The 21,099-nt window shown below is 29.5% G+C and overlaps 2 protein-coding genes and 2 long non-coding RNA genes across 7 annotated transcripts in view; 2 read left to right on the forward strand and 2 right to left on the reverse strand.

Moving 5' to 3' along the window:
- Positions 1-142: 142 nt before the first annotated feature.
- On the reverse strand, positions 143-3,875 carry LOC408609 (coiled-coil domain-containing protein 93). 2 transcript variants are annotated; one of them, XM_006564992.3, is made up of 14 exons: positions 3,684-3,734; positions 3,122-3,235; positions 2,953-3,047; positions 2,764-2,875; positions 2,535-2,693; positions 2,207-2,395; positions 2,097-2,147; positions 1,914-2,018; positions 1,611-1,828; positions 1,214-1,530; positions 1,007-1,127; positions 841-925; positions 511-664; positions 143-256 (listed from the first exon to the last, which is right to left on the reverse strand). In XM_006564992.3, the coding sequence occupies exons 1-14, from the start codon at positions 3,732-3,734 to the stop codon at positions 237-239; spliced, it is 1,791 nt and encodes a 596-aa protein (XP_006565055.2). In that variant the 3' UTR covers positions 143-236. The 2 variants fall into 2 exon arrangements, with proteins under 2 accessions (XP_006565055.2, XP_392150.4); XM_392150.6 differs by lacking the exon at positions 143-256 and adding an exon at positions 257-388 and having other exon boundaries at positions 3,684-3,875.
- Positions 3,876-3,980: 105 nt separating this feature from the next.
- LOC102656814 lies at positions 3,981-9,799 on the forward strand. Of its 2 annotated transcripts, none has more exons than XR_003304383.1 (3): positions 3,981-4,154; positions 8,264-8,788; positions 8,893-9,799. It is a non-coding gene; the product is annotated as an uncharacterized LOC102656814 (long non-coding RNA). The 2 variants fall into 2 exon arrangements; XR_003304382.1 differs by having other exon boundaries at positions 3,982-4,154; positions 8,264-8,597; positions 8,658-9,701.
- LOC410741 (proton-coupled amino acid transporter-like protein pathetic) overlaps positions 5,919-21,099 on the reverse strand; it is a 35,247-nt gene continuing 20,066 nt past the window's right edge. Inside the window, exons 1-5 of one of the 2 annotated variants that reach the window (XM_394217.5) lie at positions 20,120-20,197; positions 18,273-18,358; positions 10,983-11,390; positions 10,375-10,735; positions 5,919-9,155 (exon numbers count right to left, since the gene is read on the reverse strand). In XM_394217.5, coding sequence (XP_394217.1) covers positions 8,562-9,155; positions 10,375-10,735; positions 10,983-11,390; positions 18,273-18,358; positions 20,120-20,197 — 1,527 coding nt within the window. In that variant the 3' untranslated portion in view covers positions 5,919-8,561. Of the gene's footprint in view, positions 9,156-10,374; positions 10,736-10,982; positions 11,391-18,272; positions 18,359-20,119; positions 20,198-21,099 lie in introns of those variants that run through there. The other variant, XM_006564994.3, reaches the window with a different exon arrangement.
- LOC102656788 lies at positions 16,054-18,002 on the forward strand. Its single transcript, XR_410109.3, has 2 exons — positions 16,054-16,855; positions 17,723-18,002. It is a non-coding gene; the product is annotated as an uncharacterized LOC102656788 (long non-coding RNA).

A 21,099-nucleotide genomic window follows, 5' to 3' on the forward strand; every position in this document is an offset into this window, starting at 1 on the left:
GCGATATCTACAATGCTACAAATATTTTTTTAAATATAATCTCAACCTTATATTCGCATTAATTAATTTCCGACGCGAATTTATCCGTACGTCATTTGTATACAATAATATGTAAGAATGATAGAAGGTAAATGAAAAATAATTATTTTAAATTCATATATTCTCATATAAAAGTAATATTGTAAGGAATAAAGGAATGGTTCAATCTTAAATCTTTTTTTTAATTTCACAACAAATTATTCTCTCGAATATGTATCTAAAATAAGAAAAATTTAATATATATTAATGATGTATACATAGTATGAACATAAATAGAAGCTGCTATCTTCCTCGCAGTCTTGCTCTCAACTTTAAGGATTATTGTATTGTTCAGATGACATATCCATTCCTTTAACATAATTTTTTTACGATATTAATTCATATTGATAATGAAATAAACAATTAAGAGACAAAAATACGAGGATTTCATATATTCTATAATAAATAGAAATTAAATCTATATTTACGGACCACGCAATTGTGCGAGCAAGGCCTCATTTTTACGACATTCAATAGTGAGTTGCCTGACCGCAGCAACGTATTTGCGTTGTTGTTCTATTAGAGTAACCAGTTGTCGGCTGAGTGCATCTCTCCTGTTTTTTTCATCAGCACATCGTTTTTCTACCTACATGAAACGCGATCTATATTCTTATCAAAACTTATAATTCTATACTTTATCTTAAAATTAATTTTATAGACTAATTCTATTTTTTTTTTTTAATTTTATATTTTCTAACATTAATTAATTGCTTTTTTTTTAATAAGATGTATTTATATTTAGAAAATATTTTTTTTTTTTACCTTTGTCTTATTACGTTTAACACCTGCGACGATTGCTTCGAATTGTTTAAGAAATTCTTCTTTGCCACTTGCTGATGCCATTGCTCTAACAAAAAATATGGAAGAAAAAAATATATTTGTAATTATGCATAAATATAAACATAAATATAAAATTTTTATTGCTTACTCATTGTAATTATCTTGAATCGAATTTAGTAATGATAATTCTTTACTTAAATAAAGTTTCGTATCATCGAGAGTATTATACAATGTATAATATTGTTTTGTTTCTTTATGCTTTGCCGAAACTGTAAGTTAATAAGTAATAATGAAACGACATTGCAATCATCTAATAAAAAACCGAATACCGATCTATAAAAATAGATTGGCAAACCTTGATTATATAGTTCCATAAATCGTCTTTGGTATTGCGTAAGTTCTGAACGGCCAGGAACATCATCCAATTGTCTAGTTAAAGAGGCAATAGCTCTATTCTTTTTGGCTAATTGTAATCTTACTTTCATAACTGCTTCTTTTTGCTCTTCATATTCCTTTAAACGATCTTCTTCTTCTTCAGATGTACCATTTTCGATTTCTTGTAACTTATTTTTCAATAGATTTAAATCAGATTTACATTGTTCTCGGAAATTAAATTCCTGTTCTTTTAAACCATCATGTACTAAGAGAAGTTCTTCCAAACGTTTATAGATACTAAAAAAAATAATATTTTTTTTATTAATTAAAAATTATACGATAACGATAATTATAAAATACGATAAAAAGATAATTACCTATCATTTTCATTGATATCCATTTCTTGAGCCTTCTTTAATGAACGTTCAATATCTTGACGTTTTGCACGAGATTCGTTTAATTTTTCAATCAATTCTAAATGTTTAGCAGATAAGATGTCTCTTTCTTTCATTAATTTACGAACACGGTTTTGAAGCATGACCTTTTGATTTTCTAATGTAGTCAAAGCTGCTGAAGAATTTGTGCCACCACTTTCCTATAATTAGCAATATCATTAGTAAAATTATTTAATTATAAATTAAATTAAGTTTATCTTAAATTTAAAATTAAAAAAAATTTACTTCGGTTTCAGATGTCGACATCGTCGCATACTTCTCAGCTACTTTAGCAATCTCTTGAGCTTGAATGCCAACAATATTGCCTACTGCCGTTACGCTTAAACGAGTCTAGATGAATAAAATATTATATAAAGAAATAATTAATATTATTTAATTAATATCAATTAAAATGATATAATTACTTACTGAATTTTCTTCAATAGCAGCTAAATTTCCAGCTAATTGTTCTGTATTTTCCTATAAAGAAAAACATTGAAAAAATCATAAATTTTATCTATTCACTATAATTTATTTACTTTTTCCTTTAATTTTTCTTTATTCTCATCTTCTTTAAGATCACTTGAAATAGTTTCAGTTGGTGAAGTACCAATTTTTATAGAATACAAAGGTGCTTCATATTCCAAAACAGTACTAAGGAATTTAGTAGATTCTTCTTTTTTAGTGCCATCTTTTTGTTTAAAGAGACGCCGAGGTTCATATGATTTCTAAAAAAAAAAAATTATTTTTAATTTTATTTAGACTAATAGATTATATAATAATAGATTAATTATTAATTTTTTATTTAGACTAAATATTCATCTAAATTTATCTACATTATCACCATAATTTGGAAATGCGTTTTACCGTAATCAATTGAATATTTTTTATTAAATTTTCTTTAACTACTTGTGTTGTATATGAATCTTCAGAAAAAGAATGTTTTTTATTAAACTGACTTAAAGCAAACGACCGCACAAAATCTGCCGTTTGCTCTCGAGTTTCCATGGAACGCTTTACCAACCACTAAAAATAATTATTAGTTATTAAAATGTTTATAAAAAAATTAAAAATTATGAGAAATAAAATTATTTACCTGAATGACGGGGAAAATATGAATACAGTCTAAACCTTGAATTTGATGTGGTTCTATGCGATATGGACAGTTCATTTTGGGTAGCATAGCTACGATTTTTTCGGTCAATGAACTAAATATAAAATATAATATAAAATATAACATAAAATTAGACATTAAAAAATTAAAATATTTTACAAATTTACTTACATTTTTTGGCCTATAGTAAGATTTTCTCGAAACAATAAATCGATATCTACATCGAAATTACATGATTCTATACACCAAGTCATTCCACCAATTACCTAAACATAACAATAATGTTTGTTATTTTTAATAAATTTTTTTAATTTAAATTTAAAATTTATTTTATACATACTTTATCAAAGTTTGATAATCCTTTTATCCTAGCTCGAAAATAGCCTGCTGCTAAAAGTAAATCAATAATATCTTGAAATTTCTTTTTTTGTTCTTCATCTTCGCGAACATCAACCTAGAAACATTTTGTAATATATTTAAATTTCATATTTTATTAAATCATATTTCCCGCTTTCTGCTTACAACAGATTCATTATTAAAAATTCCGAGAGAGGGCTACAAATAATTAGAGATGACATTATATACGTATTTCTATTAAAATACTAAATAATATTTATTTAAAACAATTTGACAAGAAGTGCATGAATTAATATTTTAAGTTCTATTAAAAAATAAATTGAATATAACTAGAAATAAAATAATTTAAAAATATGAAGATTGTATGAAAAAGAAATACATAATAGAAAATAGATATTGTATTATTACTTATAATAAATATTTCATTGTTGATACATAAAATGATAATATTATGAATAAAAATTATTAACTTCAATATTTAATTTTTATAAATTTTGATTGTCAACTATCTACATATAAATATATAATGTTCTATCTCGACGTACCTCAGTTGTTTCAGAACTTCGTGATAATCTTTTTGGTACATCGTTTAACATGGTTATGTTCTTTTAAGATTGTATATATAAATCGGGATAATTATTGTATATTTAAAACAAAGAATTAATATATTTATTTGAAAAAATTCAAATCGTATAGTGATGTTCCTATCACTTGATAATATAAATTTTTACTGTCATTTTAGCTATTTTACTAAAATCACGTCACATGAATTAAGCTGAATTTCTATGTGCTATTCGAATGATACGTAGTTTCTATTTTCTAAATTATTCAACAATAAGAATCATTATGGAGTTTTATGTTTGTAAATATTTAAATACATACATCTTATTATATGACGTGATACAATAATACTTTAAATTCATCTTGACTTTATTTTTATAATTGTATACATTTCTTTTATATATGTATATAGATACATGTATAATTTTTAAACGATAATACGCCTGATTTATTTTGTAAGTAAAATGACTATATAAAAGTAATTATTATGTTATGTTAAGTTACTATTATTATTTATAATACAATATTAAGAATTTTATTATTAAAATCATATTTTATTTAATCATAATTTAAGAATCGTAAACATTATTTTTACTTCTTGTTGATTTTATATTATTAATTAGATATATTTCAATCGTAAAATTTTAAGAAACGTAAATAAAGAGTGTAAATAATAGAAATAGCATAGAGATAGGATAAGAATTGAACTTCAGTACCATTTCTTGAATATTTTTAAAAAGAGATTTTTAACATTCAAGAGATAAATGCTGATTTCTCAGTTTTTACCCTGTGTTTCGCCTATTTATCTTTTAACACGTAATTACAACGAAGATATATCAATTGAATTTCACCATTTCTCTTTCAAAATTACAATGTGTTTTAATCTTTATTTTATCTATATCATATTATTATAGATGAAAAATTAGATTAGATAAATAGAAATATATTTAATAAATTTTTCGATAAAAATTGATTTTATATAAAATCGATTTTAAAAGATAAAAGGGCAAAGAATAGTAAATAAAAAGTGTTACTATATTATTTTTTTTGCAAATCATTGTTATTAAATATCCAATAACATTGTTTGGTACAATGACTGACAAAAGTTGATGGAGTGCATGAAATACACATGCACGTGAAATGATATTCTTTGAGCGGCAATCATTCCCACATAATGCACAATTCATTGTGGAAGTCCGGAATAAAAAGGCAGCGAAATGGCATATTCATTATTTACTTTTTTCGTCTTAAATACATTATGATTCCATCTAAAGAATCTTTTTTTAACAACAAAATTTTATTGAAAAGAAAAATCATTCTATTATTATTTTGAACTATCTGTATGTATATTTTCTTATACAAAATATTGTATATATACATGTATATACACACATATATACATATATATATATATATATATATATATATGTGTATATATATATATATATATAAAGAAATAATACATGATGTAAAAAGATTGGACGAGTATAAAAGATGATAAAACATGGATGAAGCTTGGTGAAATTTAGCAGTCTTCTATGGCTTGGAAGGAAAAAAAAGAATTGTAATTTGTTTCTACCCTGTTCTTAATAAAACATATTTTACGTGATACTAAGATTTTTAAGAAAATGGCAATAACTACCGTGCATTATTTAATGTCTTCTTAAAATGGTCTTTTTTTTTTGTTCTTTTCATACAATATACACGGTTGAAGAATCATTTAAATTGTTCTAAGATAAAAAAAAAGAACATATCGAGACTTAGATTCTAATCGTTTAACATGTAGAATGTATCATTAAAGATGTTATGATTCAATTACTTTGATATTTTAAAAAATAAAAATCTATTTTTTGGATTTCATTTAATATGATCTTATTTATCGTAAAAAAATTTCGATTATTTTTTTTTAAATAATTGTTTAACATAACTCGTAAATATAATATATATATATATATAAAACAATTAATTAATTAATATTTTAATCATCATTTTAAAGATAAATAAAAATATTTTTAAATAAAGCTTTTATAATAAATTAAAAAAGAGAAAGTGCACCATCTTTCAAATTGAATGAAATTCGAGGATTTAGAAATTTTTTAAATACTTCTATAGATACTCAATTTGCAACATATTTAGTCATACATTCTGTTCTGTCTCTATAAGATCCAGTCTTATATTTATATACAATTTCTGCGAAGGAAAAGAATCAAGGCACTAAAAAAAAAAAAACAATATATTCGCGTATCTTCGAAATATGAATTCACAACAAGAATTTTTTGAACAACGATCGAAAATGATCGAAACGAAAAAACGATCGTGCATTCCTAACCTATCGCTGTAATGTAACACGTGTTGCGAAGCATGCTGCTTCGTAAATATAATTTCGTTAATACTCGAACAATTCGATCGAACAATTTTAAATTCGATCGACAAAATCAAGTTTAATTTAAAATGGAATACGCAAGAAATGGGTCGTTACGAATTTTTTTTAAAACCTTAATTATTACTTTTCGAAGAGATTATTAATTTTTTTTATTATTATCGATAAAAAATTTTTCTCTTTATTGTCCTGCAAAATACTTGTCAAAATTTAATCCATAATGAGATGAGTGATTTCCTTTTTTTTTTATAATTTTTTTTTTTCCTTTTTTTTTTTTTCCTTTTTAAGAATTTATAAGAATTCGACAATCCTCGAAAAATTGATTGATCCATTCTGTACAAATTCTTAATTATTCTTGAATCGATGAAAGTGCGCCTTTCGGTTAATTTAGACTTGAGCTTACTTTAAAGTCAAGTTAAAGGTTTTTTCTCCAATTTATATTTTAATCTCGATTTATTTTACGATGACGCGTAGCGCGATCATCATCGATGTCTTTCACTAAACTTCTTACAGACTAGCAAGCGTGCACATCGCGATATTTATCACACCTACGTGCCATTCTATTTTTTCTTTTTTTTTTTATCCTTAATCAATCACTTTTTTGCACGTCTTCTTTCGTCTCTCTTTTTTGTGCAATGTGCACTAGGAACAGATGGACAGTTTCCACGAGTTAATAAATCAATCGATTTTCTACTTATTTTTATATCAATAAAATTTTCATCAAATTTTCCTAATTTTCAAAATTCTCCTAAATTTCGATTCCAATCGTTCAAATTTTTTACAGACTTCAAGTGAAATTATTAAAAATTTTTGACAAGAATTAATTATTACAAGATTAATTTAACTCGTTAATTGAATTAATCATTATTACATTATTAGATGTAAAATGTAATTATTTATTTTCGACGATAAAAAAGATAGATCGATCGACGAGTAACCTTGGAAACTTCTTATCTTACAAATCACTCTCTTGTCGCGGTAAAAATTGAACGAACGCACGTTAAAGCCATATGTGTGTGTGTGTATATATATATATGTATGTGTACGTGTATATATATATATATAAAAAAAAAAATATCAATAAAAAAAAAAAAATAAAATAAAATAAAACGCGAACGGTCCTTGTTCGTGAACGTGAAACGACGCTTAAGTATAATTTATATATCTATTAACTTAATGCGTACATACGCTGCTAAAAACAAGAAGAAAAAAATCAAAGAAAAAAAAAAAAAAAAAAGAAAAAAAAAAAAGAAACCGTCCTGCAGTTGTGTGTGAAGTCGATGGAGAGAGAGAGAAAAAAAAAAAAAAAACTTCGTCGTGCGTACGGCCTACGCAACTTAAATAAATAAGAAAAAAAAGACAGAGAGAAAATGGGGGGGGAGGGGAGGGGAAGAAAGAAAGGGCGCTTCCATCCACGTCCTTGATGATCGAACACTCGTCTCAGCAGTTATTCAGCACGGATCGTATACGCGCATCGTGAAATCCATGCATCCCGCGGGTATACTCCGGGTACTCCGAGCCACGTTGTGTGCTATTGACTTTTCGCTCGGTTAATCGCTCGAACATGTAAAATGCGCGGTAAAATTCATTGATGTCGCATGTCGAATCTTATCTCTTTCAAAAGTTCGAAATTTTTTTAGGAAACGAGAATTTAGGAGGATTTGAGAATTTTCGAATTTAATCAATTAAAAAATTGAAATCGTTCGTAATAAATACGTTATCGTTTCTATTGAGAGATGGATATAACATGCCACATTAATGATTCTTACCGTGCATTAGGCGTACGGCGCGACGTCAGTAGCGACGACTCTGACGTAATTCGGTAAAAATCGATTATGCTTTCTATAATACATATCAAGCCATATTCTACGCGACATACATATTGGTTACATAAGTTGCAGAGAAAAATGAAGCAATGATGATGACCGTGTTACTTTCTACAAAAAAGAGTTCGTGTATGTATATCTTTCGAATCATTATTAAATACAACAGCTAAATTAATTTATTCTTATCTCGCTTCATTTTTTCAATATTCTTTAAATAATAGGAATTTTTTTTCTAAAATAATAATTTTTAAAAATACACGAACTCCCCACGAGCATAACGACTCCTCTTATCTATATAATTATTTACAATTAATACAAAGAATAACAAGAGTGCAATAATAAAAAAAAAAAAAAATAGAATTATCGTAGATCCCGTCTACTACTCGACGCCTTCATCGTCGTTACAGTCGTCGTGCTGTCGATGCGAAGAGGAAAAAATTGGAAGAAGGAGCGAGACGAAGCTGCTGGCACAGGTTGTTGGTGATGATAGATACAACAACGGCATCATCCTCCGTCAGGTGGTCGTCGCGATCGTCGCCCCTCCGGTACGACGAATCCGCTCGAAGAGGTGTCCAACGACTGCCATATATATATATATATATGGTACGCGCTGAGCGATTATTCCGTCGCACCGCAGCTCCTTCGAACCCGGCGCTTCATTTATTCTCGTCGAGAATCTCTTGGATGCTCACGTAAGTACCGGTCAAAAAGCCCAGCACGCCGAACGAGATGATAGCCAAGTTCTTCCACAGTTTCCAGTAACAGGCGCCCAATCCGTTTTCCTGATCCCACACGGTGACCAGTTCGATCACCGACGGGAACATCAAGCCAAGGGTGGACAGGCATACGGCGCCTACCAAGGAAATGAACGGACCCAAGTTTGGTATGGCAATAGCCACGGTCACCGTGAATATCACCATCACGATACGTATCACGTATTCGGCTAAGAGTTTCCTCGAACCGAAATATTGTTTCACGTTTTTCCAGATTATCTCCATGGGCACGTAAAATTGGAGGCCGTAGGTGAGGAAGATGGCCACGGCGATCATCAATTTGGCGGATTGGGCAAGGATATCGCTCTGCTCGGGGTTCAATGTGATCGAGGCTTTCGTGTCCTCGCCGTATCTCCAGTAACCGAAGAAACCTACGGTGCTGTATAACAATACCACGAAGAACATGCCGGTGTTCAGGACACCTGGGCAACCGATGAAGTGCGTCGGTGTCTTCATGTTGTTCTCGAGGGGCATTACCTGTGAAAAGTGAAATTATTAGAAAGTCTATCAGAATGTAGAACTTTGGATTTTCGTCAACGTTTCTTTTTTGTGTCAAAATTTTTAACAATTTTGATAAATTTTTACTTCCATGAAATTTGTAATAAATGTAGGAAATAACGAGTCAATCTAAAATTCTTTCTGAGAAGATATAAATTTTGTGAATATATATATATATGTATATATGTGTGTATGATGTAAGGAAATTGAAAAATATTTTGATTAAGAAATCCAAAGAATGTCCTTAGCATCGTTGTCGATCATATGACGAGCCTGTCATATGATCCAATGGAATTTTACGATTATGACAATGGTGCTTGTTGATTTTGTTATCATATTGAATGAAATAATTGGTATGCTTTGAAAGGAATACACGTAACAAAAGTTAAACGTAAGATTTGCTGTTATGCGTCTTTCTTGTAACAAATCGCAGTAATCGTATTACGTGTGATGATAAATTCAACAAAAGGATTTGCAGTTCTTGTTTCTTGTTATACGCCATTATATAATAGCTTGCGTCTATTACATGGTACTTTTACGTCTTAAAAACCAATGGCTTATTTAAAGACAGATATTATTTTATAATATTTCATTTCAGGTATAATATATTATATAATAACGTATATATGTTTATCACATAAAGACAAATATTTTATATTTATTTGGATTTAGTGATTTCAATATCTTTCGATTTTTGTTTTTATAAATAAAGAGTAACGTTGTATGATTGAATTAAAAAAAAAAAAAAAAAGAAGAAAGAAATTGCAAAGTTTCAAGGCTCTTTAAAAAGTGCGCAATACCGAAGGATAAATTTCACCGCGATCGTTCATTGGAATTTTCGATCCGGCATCTAACCGGTAACTCGTTCGTAACCGCTTATAGCATGATCGAAATACTAAACGCGATTCAACTGCCACGTTTGCGATCTGTTATGCTGTGCACGGAATATCAACGACTTCGCTCGACTTTTTTTTTTAAAATTAATGAATCGTATATTAGAAGAAATACGAATAAATTATTAAAGAAATTATTAAAAAAATATTGTTTAATAAACTTAATAAAAAAAAATAATTACAATGAAATAAATATTATAATTCTCAAAATATATGAATATTTGCTAAATAAAATCTGTGATATGTTTAGTTTTAGAATTTATAATTGCAATACATATTTATGGTTATTCCAATTATATACTTACTACACCAATGCCTTCGAGAGCGAAAATAGCCGTGCCAAAGAAGAGAGGTAATTGAGACCAGCTCGAGAAGTTTGGTACATCCTTTATGCTTGGTAAGTCGCTGAAAATATAGTAGAACGTGATCCCCATTCCAGTGGCGATCAGAACATTTGCAAGCATGGAAAATGGCGCCAGATATTTCAAATTTCTCACGAGAGAGAATATGATTAAGAAAGGTAACAATGCCGCCATGTAAAATCGGATATCTCGGTCGGTTTCCGTATAATAATCAACTACCCCTTTTACATTGGTCGAGATGAAAACGATATACACGCAGCAGCAGCCTATTAAGTCGATCACTAAGAACGAATTGATCGTCGCTCTGAAAATATTCAAAAATTGAAATTACTATTAATTAATTTCTATTATTTATGACTATCTTTCATTTAATTTATTTATCTCTTTGCTGTAAAAATTTTCATTTCTATTATTAAAATAATTTTCTATAATAAATAATTCATGTCAAATAATTTACGTAACTAAATACGTAACAAATGATCACGAAATGATTCAAAATATTAAAAAAATGAAAATCCAATCAAAAGAAAAAAAAGACAATAAAATCTTACTTTGCTAATCTAGCGTATTTCTGTACAGGTTCAGGACCGACAAGAAACGCCGCTTCAGCGACATCAGCGAACCCTAGGCTCGGCGTTTGAGTCCGCCTGCATAGGTTATGTGCACATTTAACCAAAATATGCACGCAGTAAGTGCAAACAGCTCCGATGAAGAACGTAGCGAATAAGCCAAACAGAAGACCGGCATTCCGGAAGGCCATTGGCATAGCTAAGATCCCAGTTCCCAAGCTTCCTTTCAGTAGATGTATCAGTGTGTCTAAATCCGATGTGGGATGTGCTAACTTTCTGTGCTCAAACGGATTGTAAAGGGCCGCTTCCTCATCGTTTGGTCGTTCCACAAGTGGTAACGTCGAACCGTTCGTGACGGTAATAGGTATGTCATTTTTCTCGCACTTGTATCTGCAAAACCAACATTGTTAGTATCCACACTCGTTAAAGAGTTTCATTTTTATTATTAGAAGGGATATTATCATAGTTTTGAGATCGCGATATATAGATATGTGTCGTGAGGATTTCATGACGACGTAAGTATGCAGAACGTATTTTTCTTTTGACATATCGATTATGCGAATGTTTCTGTATACGGTTACGAAAGAAAGAAAAAAAAAAAAGAAAAAAAAGAGGTATATATTTATGCGGGAAGAGTATGCAAAGTAACATGTGAGAGATTTTTATTATTTTCGTGGTCGCGCGCAATATGTACACCACGTATTTACAAGGATCAGTGGGGGAACAGAGAGGATCGAAGTGTTCGTAATCGGTTTATAGAGTAACTAGACGCGATAAAGCTTGCGCAAATGGCGTAGTCAAATGTGATTGAAATGATTTATTTAGAATCTGATTTTTTTATATTAATATTCATTTTTTTTGTTTATTAAATTCAATTTATATTTTAATTTGTAATTATACTATATTTTAAATGTTAAATTGAATTTTGACATTTTTAAATTTTTATGATGAAAATAATTGAATTTTATGCTAGATCGAATAACTAACTTGTTTTTATTTTATATGTTTCGCGTCAAAAATAAATCAGACTTTAACTCAAAGTGATGTTTACAACTCATCAATGCTATGTATATTATATTACATGAAAAGAGCTCATTCGTCAATATTCGTATTGAAAAATAATTCTCTATGCAACGTTTTTATTATGTTCTAGACTATCGATGATTTATCTTTACGTATCTTTATTTCTCAAGTTTGTATATACTATTCGTATGATTAAACTAATCTAAGAATATTAAATAATCTAATTTATTTAGAATAAAAAAAAAATAGTGTTAAATACATTTAATTAAAAAGAAGAAAGAAAATAGGAACAAAATCAAGAATGTGACTACGCCATTGAACGCGAGCTTATAAATAAAACATAGCATTAACGAGGTTGATGATAGCACGATACAGATATGGTTTTGTGGGCGAGATCTACGCGTTTTAATTAGGCAAAAGCTGTAGACTCGTAACACGCATTAATTTAATAATAGAGAACATGAAATTAGCAATGAAGGTAATACTGCTCACTGCAAGATTTCGTAGATGAAACAGTTTTTTCATTTTACGGTCTCAAATAAATTTGATCAGATTGTCATTTTCCTTCACGCTGTGCGTTTTAAATTATGCTGCAAGCGTGAATTTGTTGCATATTGAAGGCGCCAGCGAATAATGTCAAAAGCAAAAACACATTTCTAAAATATCTATATTTTTTTTTCTATGCTATGCATAATGATACGTTTATTTATTTTCTTAATTTTTTTATTAGTATGATATTTAATAGAATTGCATTGGTGAAAATTTTTTTTAAAATTGATCTTACTATTTTATATTGTTAAAAAAATATTTATTTTTTTCAAATCAATTATACAACAATCTTAAAATAATTGAATTCTAATTTAATTAATTTTCATAAATAAACGACGTTACTCCCTGGCTCCTTTACTTAGATTATACAATTGTTGCATTTCATCAAATGCCAATTCTAATCGATCAAACTTTCCAAATAAAACAAATTTCATCAACGAACTCGATCAGTCGATGATGCGTTTGATGTTGTATAAAATACTCCGTAATTGAATAACCATTTTGATTCGATCAATTTTTACACGCGTTTTTTTATAAGCAAACGGTCTCTTCAATATTCTCCCTGTCGCCCAACTTTAACGCATTCGTTCATATCAAGGGAACATATATCGAGGAAATCGATAGAAAGATCGATCAAAAATCTCTCTAAAATTTCGACGCATATTTTTTGTTCTCTTTTTTTTCTTTTCTTTTCTTTTTTTTTTTTTGTTATTAATTTTTTTTTTCTTTTCCTTTTAATCCTAATTCGATTCTCATTTCGTATCGTATTGTACAAATGACACGAGGTTTGTTCCATTTATTTTATTTAACGGAAAAAGAAAAAGTGCATGACGCAACGTGTCTCTGAGATGAGATAAAATTTGGCAAGATTTATTTATTATATACGATAAAATTAGAATTTTATATGATAATGACCTTTTTGCAAAATTGTATTCTAGAATTTTAACAAGCAACGATTTCATCATTGCTCGATTTATTATTGAATAAAGACGGATTGGTGAAAATAGAATTGATTGATTGATCGTTTCGATTCTTGGAACGATAAAAAATTATTGTTTGACAAAATATTAATAGTTTTTTACTATAGCTATAATTTAATCTTAAAATATAAAAATGACTAATATGCGACGAATTGGAAATATTTCAATATTTAACAAATCCTTTGTTCTTTGCTTTATTTATTAATAACTTAATTTCATAAATAATAAAACACGTGATGTTTCTTTATTAATAACAATATTTAGTATTTTGAATTTCGGGAAATATTCAAAAATTCGTGCCAAATGATTTTATTTATTTTTAATATTTTCCAAGTTAAAATCGGAAAAATAAAATAATAACTATCAAGTTTTGAATTTTTAATCGATGTCAGATCAGAATGATATTCTATTTTTAATCCTATAAATTTTCCATGCATTTTTTATTTGAAATTTGAAATTTGAAATTTAAAAAATTTTATTTCCAATCAATTTTTTGATACAAATTTGTTACAAAATATTTTTACAATGAATTATAGCAAATTCAAGCTAATGTAATGAACAACTAAAATTTTTTTTTCTATTTCTCAATCACGAATAATAAATTTCATTCTGAAATAATAAATATCTTTTTTACGTATAACCATGCACTTTTCTTTGATGTATGTACGTATATAATGATATAACATACATATCCCGTAATAAAATTTGGATCACGATCGATCTCGAATAAGAGTACAGTACTACTTTTTGACTACGATCAGCACGGAAAAAACGAGCAAATCTATTTAGACGAGATGGACAATCGGTCGTTCGAGCGTTTGAACCATTGAAAATTTAATCATCTTTTAATAATATTATCCGATCAGTTATCGTTAACTTGTACAACCACGTAGCACGTGTGCGTATATATTCGTGTGTATATTCATGTGTATATAACAACGAGAGATACTTAGATAATGTACTCTAGGGGGTGGGGGGAACAAAAAAAAAAAAAAAGAGAAAAATACAATTTTGTAAAAAGGTAGGTGTGTAGGCATATAGGTACCCATTTAGGTGCGGTAGTTTCTCTCCTTAGTCGTGCGAAGCTTTCTTAGTCGAGAAAGCTCCGAAATAGGAATAGTAGTAGTAGTAGTAGTAGAGTAGTAGTAGTAGTAGGTCTGTATGTGTCACGTTACACGTGACAAGAGTTCACGCGTCGCGATCAGGCTTAGAGGTAGCTGCAACCACCGCACTGCATCACCGCGACGCCCAGCGCCACGACGCAGTACGACGACTAACAAGCCTTCTTTCATTTCTGACATTTTTTTTTTTTACACTTCTCGCCGAGCGTGTTTTGTTTTCTTTTTTTTTTTTTTTTTTTAAATTATTATTTAGTGATATTATTGGTTTTCGGTACTTTTTTAAATTTCATTCCGCATTTTTTTTTGTTTTGTTTTGTTTTTTCCGTTGTTGCGACTCGTTTTTTCTTTTACGCACATCAAATCGATCGTGTATTTATTTTCGATGCCAATTTTGCAATTTTTTTTTTTTGGTTTTTGATTTTGTTTGGTTTGATTTTTTTTTTTTTTTAATGATTTCGGACAAGACGAGGTCGCACGATGTCCGAAAAAGGTTTATCTCTTTTTCTTTCTTTCTTTTTGATTCTTTTTTTTTTTTCCGTTAATTTTCGTTCGTTTCCGTAAATTTTTTTTCGATATCGTCCGTCGGTAAGTTTGTGTCGCGTTTGTTGTCTAGTCGCGAAACTCCGATCACGTTTCTTTTTTTTTTTTTTTTATTCTAATTTTTATTTATTTTCGTTTTTGTTGATTTTTAATGTTTCCAATGTTTCTTTTTTCGTTTTTTTATTATTATTGTTATTATTATTATTATTATTTTTTTTTTGTTTCGTTTGACGAAGCGTTTCACCGTTGTTCAATCGAACGGCGCCAGTATACGTCAATCGTAACAAAACCGTCTCGATATAAACCGCGTTTTGAACCCGCGATCGTCCATCAAAGAGACCGTGCCGTTTTTCTTTCTCTTAAAACGGTGTACCGTATATGTATATATATATTTTTATATTTTTATTTTTATTATTTTTTTTTTTTTTTTTTTTTTTTTTTATGTTTTATATTTTTGTCACTTTCACATTATTCGCAGAGCACTTTCATAGAGCCCGAATCTATGCCCGCAGTTTATACGCAAGTCTGGAATCATATAAATGCACATATTATATAGTAAAGACAGATTTCATCTTTATTAGAATCCTTGAGAGGAACATAGTTCATATTTGCTTGCACACCGCATGGCCTCAATTACGAAGAAACCGCGAGGATTCTCTCCTTTCTGCACCTTGTTTTTTTTATATTTTATTTATATCTCTATATATCCTCACTCTTTGTCTTTTCATCAATTTTAAATTTATTATAAAAAAAAAAAAAAAAAAACACGTGACTTCTTTATTTTTCAAATTTTAATGGTAAAAAAAAAAAAAAAAAGATAAATATAAATCTTTTTTCCTCTTTAATAAAATTTCGAAATCTAAACTATTAATTCGAATTAATTAAACTTATATGATAGTGTTAATAATTTTATATTACAATCCCATTTACGTAATTATCATTTTAATTTTAATGACCACCGCGAGTAATGAATAGCTTACGTTTATGTATTAAGAAGCGCGTAAAAGATTAATCCACAGAGATAATCCACTTCCTTTTATAAAAAGAATAATAGCAGTAGCTTTTCCATTATGAAATATACTCTTTGAACCGACCTTGTCATTAATTATTTCCTGCATGAAACTTCCAAACACGTGACAATTAAAATGATGTGTTACTCAACAGGTGTTTCGCATGAATTGATGTTCCACTAAAAAAGATTAAACCGTGTTTCCATTGAAGCAACAATTGTGCAGTGTAAATTTAATTTTATATATATATATATATATATATCGAAAAAGAAAAAAACGAGGAATAATAATATAATAATAATTCCAAGATCTCTAATTATTCATTCTCTCTTGTTATGTGATCATTTTTAGGTTATACAATTTGTCACATTGAAATTGATCGATTATTGAACGTGGAGCCTAACTTATATAACGTAACGTAACGCCGCAATAAGAAACACGAAGACGGATAGTGTGAATTATTTAAAATGACAGGAAGAAACAAAAAGACTGTGAAAAAAATATTATTTAAAAGTGCAGTAAGGAGGAATTCCATCTTGTGCGCAAAGGATCCAAGAATTTCGTCGTCTTGCCGCTAAATCTATAGAATCGCTCGTTTGTGCGGAAAATTGGCTCTTTCATGCATTATTTATGTATATTGTGATTTCTCTGATTTTTATCTTATTTTGTTTCTTATTTTAAATTTAATATCTTATTACAATTTATTGATTGAAAATAAAAATAAGAATATATTAATAAGAATAATAATCTTGTTTCGAAAATTAGGAGAAACCTAACCTATAATGGTGAAATGTATATCATATTATATATACTATAATATTGCTTGCGTAAATTTCATAAAAATATTTATATTTTTATGAATATATGCATATAGTATTTAAATAATATTAATTTACTCAATTATTTATTAATTACAGTTTAAAATCGTTATCATTATTCTATTTTTACTACGATATTGTTTCATAATAATTGGTATTATATAATTTTAATCACTTTACGAATTATGTAACTAATTATATCAATGGAATTTTACATTCATTATTATAATTCAATTTTGAAGTTTAATCAGTTTAGTTTAATTTCATCAGACAAAGGTTTTTTCAAATTTGCATAAATTGCATGACTCGTGACTTAATTGATATCGATTTTAAAAGTAATATAATTAATATAAAATAGAATATAAATACAAAACAATATCTATCATTATGTGCTGCCAAAACTCTTTTCATAATTTTTTTAATAATATTCATAAATGCGAATAAATTTAACTTAATTCGAACCAACACATTAAAATTTTCGATCTACGCAATTTTTTTATCTATTTCTTAATATTCATGTGAATATTTAAAAAATTCTGATAATAATTCCATGATAAGAAAAATATATTACAAAAGACAAATAATCGTATAATATAAATTTATCATCATTCGATACGATATATGTAAGAAGATATAACCTCACTTTTACAAAATCATCTTAAAAACTGTTTTTTTTTTCAGATGGAAAAAATCACGAAAAAGAAGCGGGAAAATGAAAGAATGGAAAATAAAATCGTCGAGTGCATGGCAGCCGCACATTAAATAAAATGGAAGAAGCTCGTTTTTTTTGCACAAACCAGCGATATCGATCACGATTCGGCGGACAATCGTCAAGCATCCCTGGTGCCAGCCACGCTACGAATTCTACGTTAGCGATCACAGGCGGTATACATGAACTAGTTGTGAAGTTATTTGTAATATTATAGAATATATAATACATATTATAAACAAATATAATATATATATTGAAGAAATATATATATATATGTATATGTATATATACTAAATATGATATCAAAAGAGCACAGAGAATGAGAGAATACACATATATACGATATAATGCACAATATATGATCCTCGGATTGTCACTCACGTTTGCTTGAGCGCGGAGCATTTGAGTTTGGCAAGAAAGCAATGGTGATGATTGGTCGTGGTAGCAGATAGTGAATTGCTCGACTATCGTTGAACCGTTCGTTCGCGTCGGTTTCGTAAACCAAGTTTTCTCACTTACTTGACTAGAACCGTGTCTGACAGTTCTGTTTTCACACCGTGCTTCTTTGGGTCGTATTCCGCTATCATTGGGCGCATTGGTGTTCTCTGTAACAGACAGGGAAAATATTCAATCATTGTTATTTTATAATTTTTCATTTTGCGCCAACATTTTAAGAATTTTATTGATTATTATCCGATTCCTATTTAATTTAAAACTAACTGTTTTTCCATGTAAAAATTTGCCTCATAAAGGAGAAATTTTATTTATTATATTTTAAATACAATTAAAAAAATAGTATTCGTTATTAAAATTCTTTTAGGGGTAGTTTTACTTTAGTTATCGAAAATATAAAAAGTATTTAGTTGAAGAAAAAAAAAAATATATGTTGTAGATATGCTCACCGAAACAGAAATACACGAATACTGGAAATTATCCTAATTTATACGTAACGTGCAAATTATTCGACTGTATATAACTACTTTGATGAACAATGGAATTGCGATTAGACAATAATTATCAAAAAGTTGCGATGTTCTTATTATTGTCATATTCTTTTGCGCGTATCTTGCATGAATTTTCATTAATATGTTTTATTGTTTAAAAAAAAAAAGAAGTCGAGCGATTTTTTTTTACAATGATATGAATCATCGTTCTCTGTAATTATCTTAATTTTGGAAAAAAAATATTTATTATTATTAATTTTTCCCAACTTTTGAATCGTATTGCCAGTCAAATAAATTTTATTGGAGAGTAAATATTTTGAATTGAATGAACCATTCTTTCCTTGAAACCATTGCTAGTACCATAAACAACCAATCATTTTTATTGTGTATTATTGTATCTTACTCCTGTATTGTTCTTCTCTTTTCAAACAAAACTTCAATTTTCTATTTTCATCCATTAACTGGGTCGTTTCTGGATTATAAATGTCTCCCACACGTGCATTTAAAAATAAGTCAAAATGAAGTAACTCGTCTGGTAAATGCCAAAAAAAAAAAAAAAAAGAAAAAAATGTTAAAAGTATTCCAGAAATTTACTTTCTCGACAAAAATAAAAAAATAATTTCAACGATTGGAACAAAGCATAAGAATTAAAAAAATGATAAACTAATTCGTTAATTAAACTGGAAATTTTGAAATTACAATTTATAAAATTATCCTGTTGTGCGTTTGGCGGGAAATTCAAACGTAAGAAATAAAATAGAAGCTAGAACAAAGTAGATGAATATCAGTACAGATTTCAATCCGTAATTTTACTGAACTGTGCTCAATCAAATCTCAGTGATAAGCATTTATCTTGCAAATACACGATATTAATATCACGTTAATGACACGAGATAAGCAATCGTGCTTAATTTATTAAAATATATATAACGTTGTATCGAAAATTTGTAAAAGCAAAATTGGTAAGTTTAAAAAAAAGAAAGAAACGAAAAATACGAAAAATAAAAAAATATTGTTTACGCGGTTTAAAAATAGTCCCTAGTTCCACGTAAATGGTGCAACGTGTGCGTCAAGATATTTGCAAATGTAGTTGCATATATTTGCATTTTTGTTTAACTAGCTCTCGTGCTAAACTAGACATCAATATTGCTTCGTGGTCTACAACCTGTTCAACCTGTCAATAATGCTCTTTCGTAATGGTCTCGTGAACGAACAAAACTCCTGTTGCTCCATTTTCATTGATCCCCTCGTTTAACAACATCTTTCCTTATTTTCAGAAACTTTGAAATATTTTTCGAAATCGTCACACCATTGATGCATATCCTTTTTTACACTTGTAAGAAAAAATGTAACCTGCTCGATCATTCCACTTGATCGATATGCAACAATAACAAATCAAAAAAATTGGTAAATCACAATCACCTTGATGTAAGGACGATCATTGTCCGCATTGGACAAGGAGTTCATCTCCACGTCGTGGACGCTGTCCGTATTCCCCATTATTACGTCTAATAATAACGTGCCTCCTCCACCATTCCTCTACCAATTTTCCAATACCACCCCACACACTTTCTCTCCCTCTCTTTTACTCCCCAAAGATCCTTCCCTCGTATCGCACTCGTATGTCACTGTGTACTATCGTATCACCACGTGTTTTATTTATCTTCCATTAGCGCCAAATATGCGTATCTCGAGCGCGTCGTCTCGAGCGAGATCCAATTTGCCCCGTACAGCTGGCAACCGCGGCGTTCGTTACTGCACGTTATACGTTCGAACGGTATCGCGAGGGGCAAACGAGGCACCGACTCGGCGAAAAAGATTCGCCGGCTCGAAGCACGTGGGTTTCAATCTCGATTCGATTCGATTCACACGTATCGATATTTTCTAAATCGATCTTCCTTCCCCTGTTCGACGACGATTGGACGGAATTGCGGAAACATAACGATTCCCAATTATTGCACTCGGCGAAGGAGAGAAGGAGAGAGGAGGTGCCGAAGGGAGGGAGGGAGGGAGGGAAGGGAGAGAGAGAGATCTATCGCAGAGATAAGAGAGCGGATGAGATGGAAGAGCGAGAGACGGCGGGAAATCGGCGAGCGCGCAACACATCAGCCGCGATTCCTCCCGGTAAACTATCGCTCGCGCTCGTCTTCTTCTAGCGACTCTATCTACGGCGCAGCAAGTGCCGCGGCGCAGAAAACCGCGGATCGCTGCCAAATCTTTCGCCAATGTCCCGAGGACGGGCTCTTTATATACCAAACGGCTACGAAAATAGGAAGAGCAAATAGACGTGGCAAGTTTCACGTGAGCAGCTTGTCTCGTTCTACTCTCCGCGTTTCCTTCTACTCTTTGCGCTCTGACCACCGCTAACCAAGTCTTAATAGAAGCTCTTGTTTGAACTATGC

The sequence above is a fragment of the Apis mellifera genome, linkage group LG1 (assembly GCF_003254395.2).
Source record: "Apis mellifera strain DH4 linkage group LG1, Amel_HAv3.1, whole genome shotgun sequence".
Lineage (NCBI taxonomy): Eukaryota > Metazoa > Arthropoda > Insecta > Hymenoptera > Apidae > Apis > Apis mellifera.

Bases quoted from the DNA above. Each gene is read 5' to 3' on its own strand.
- LOC408609 (XM_392150.6), bottom strand. From the start codon at position 3,734: ATGTTAAACGATGTACCAAAAAGATTATCACGAAGTTCTGAAACAACT. The intron at 2,694-2,763 runs GTAAATAATTTT...AATTATTTTTAG, and splicing joins ATATTTTCCCCGTCATTCAG to TGGTTGGTAAAGCGTTCCAT. The intron at 2,148-2,206 runs GTAAATAAATTA...TTTTCTTTATAG, and splicing joins AAGAAAAATTAAAGGAAAAA to GAAAATACAGAACAATTAGC.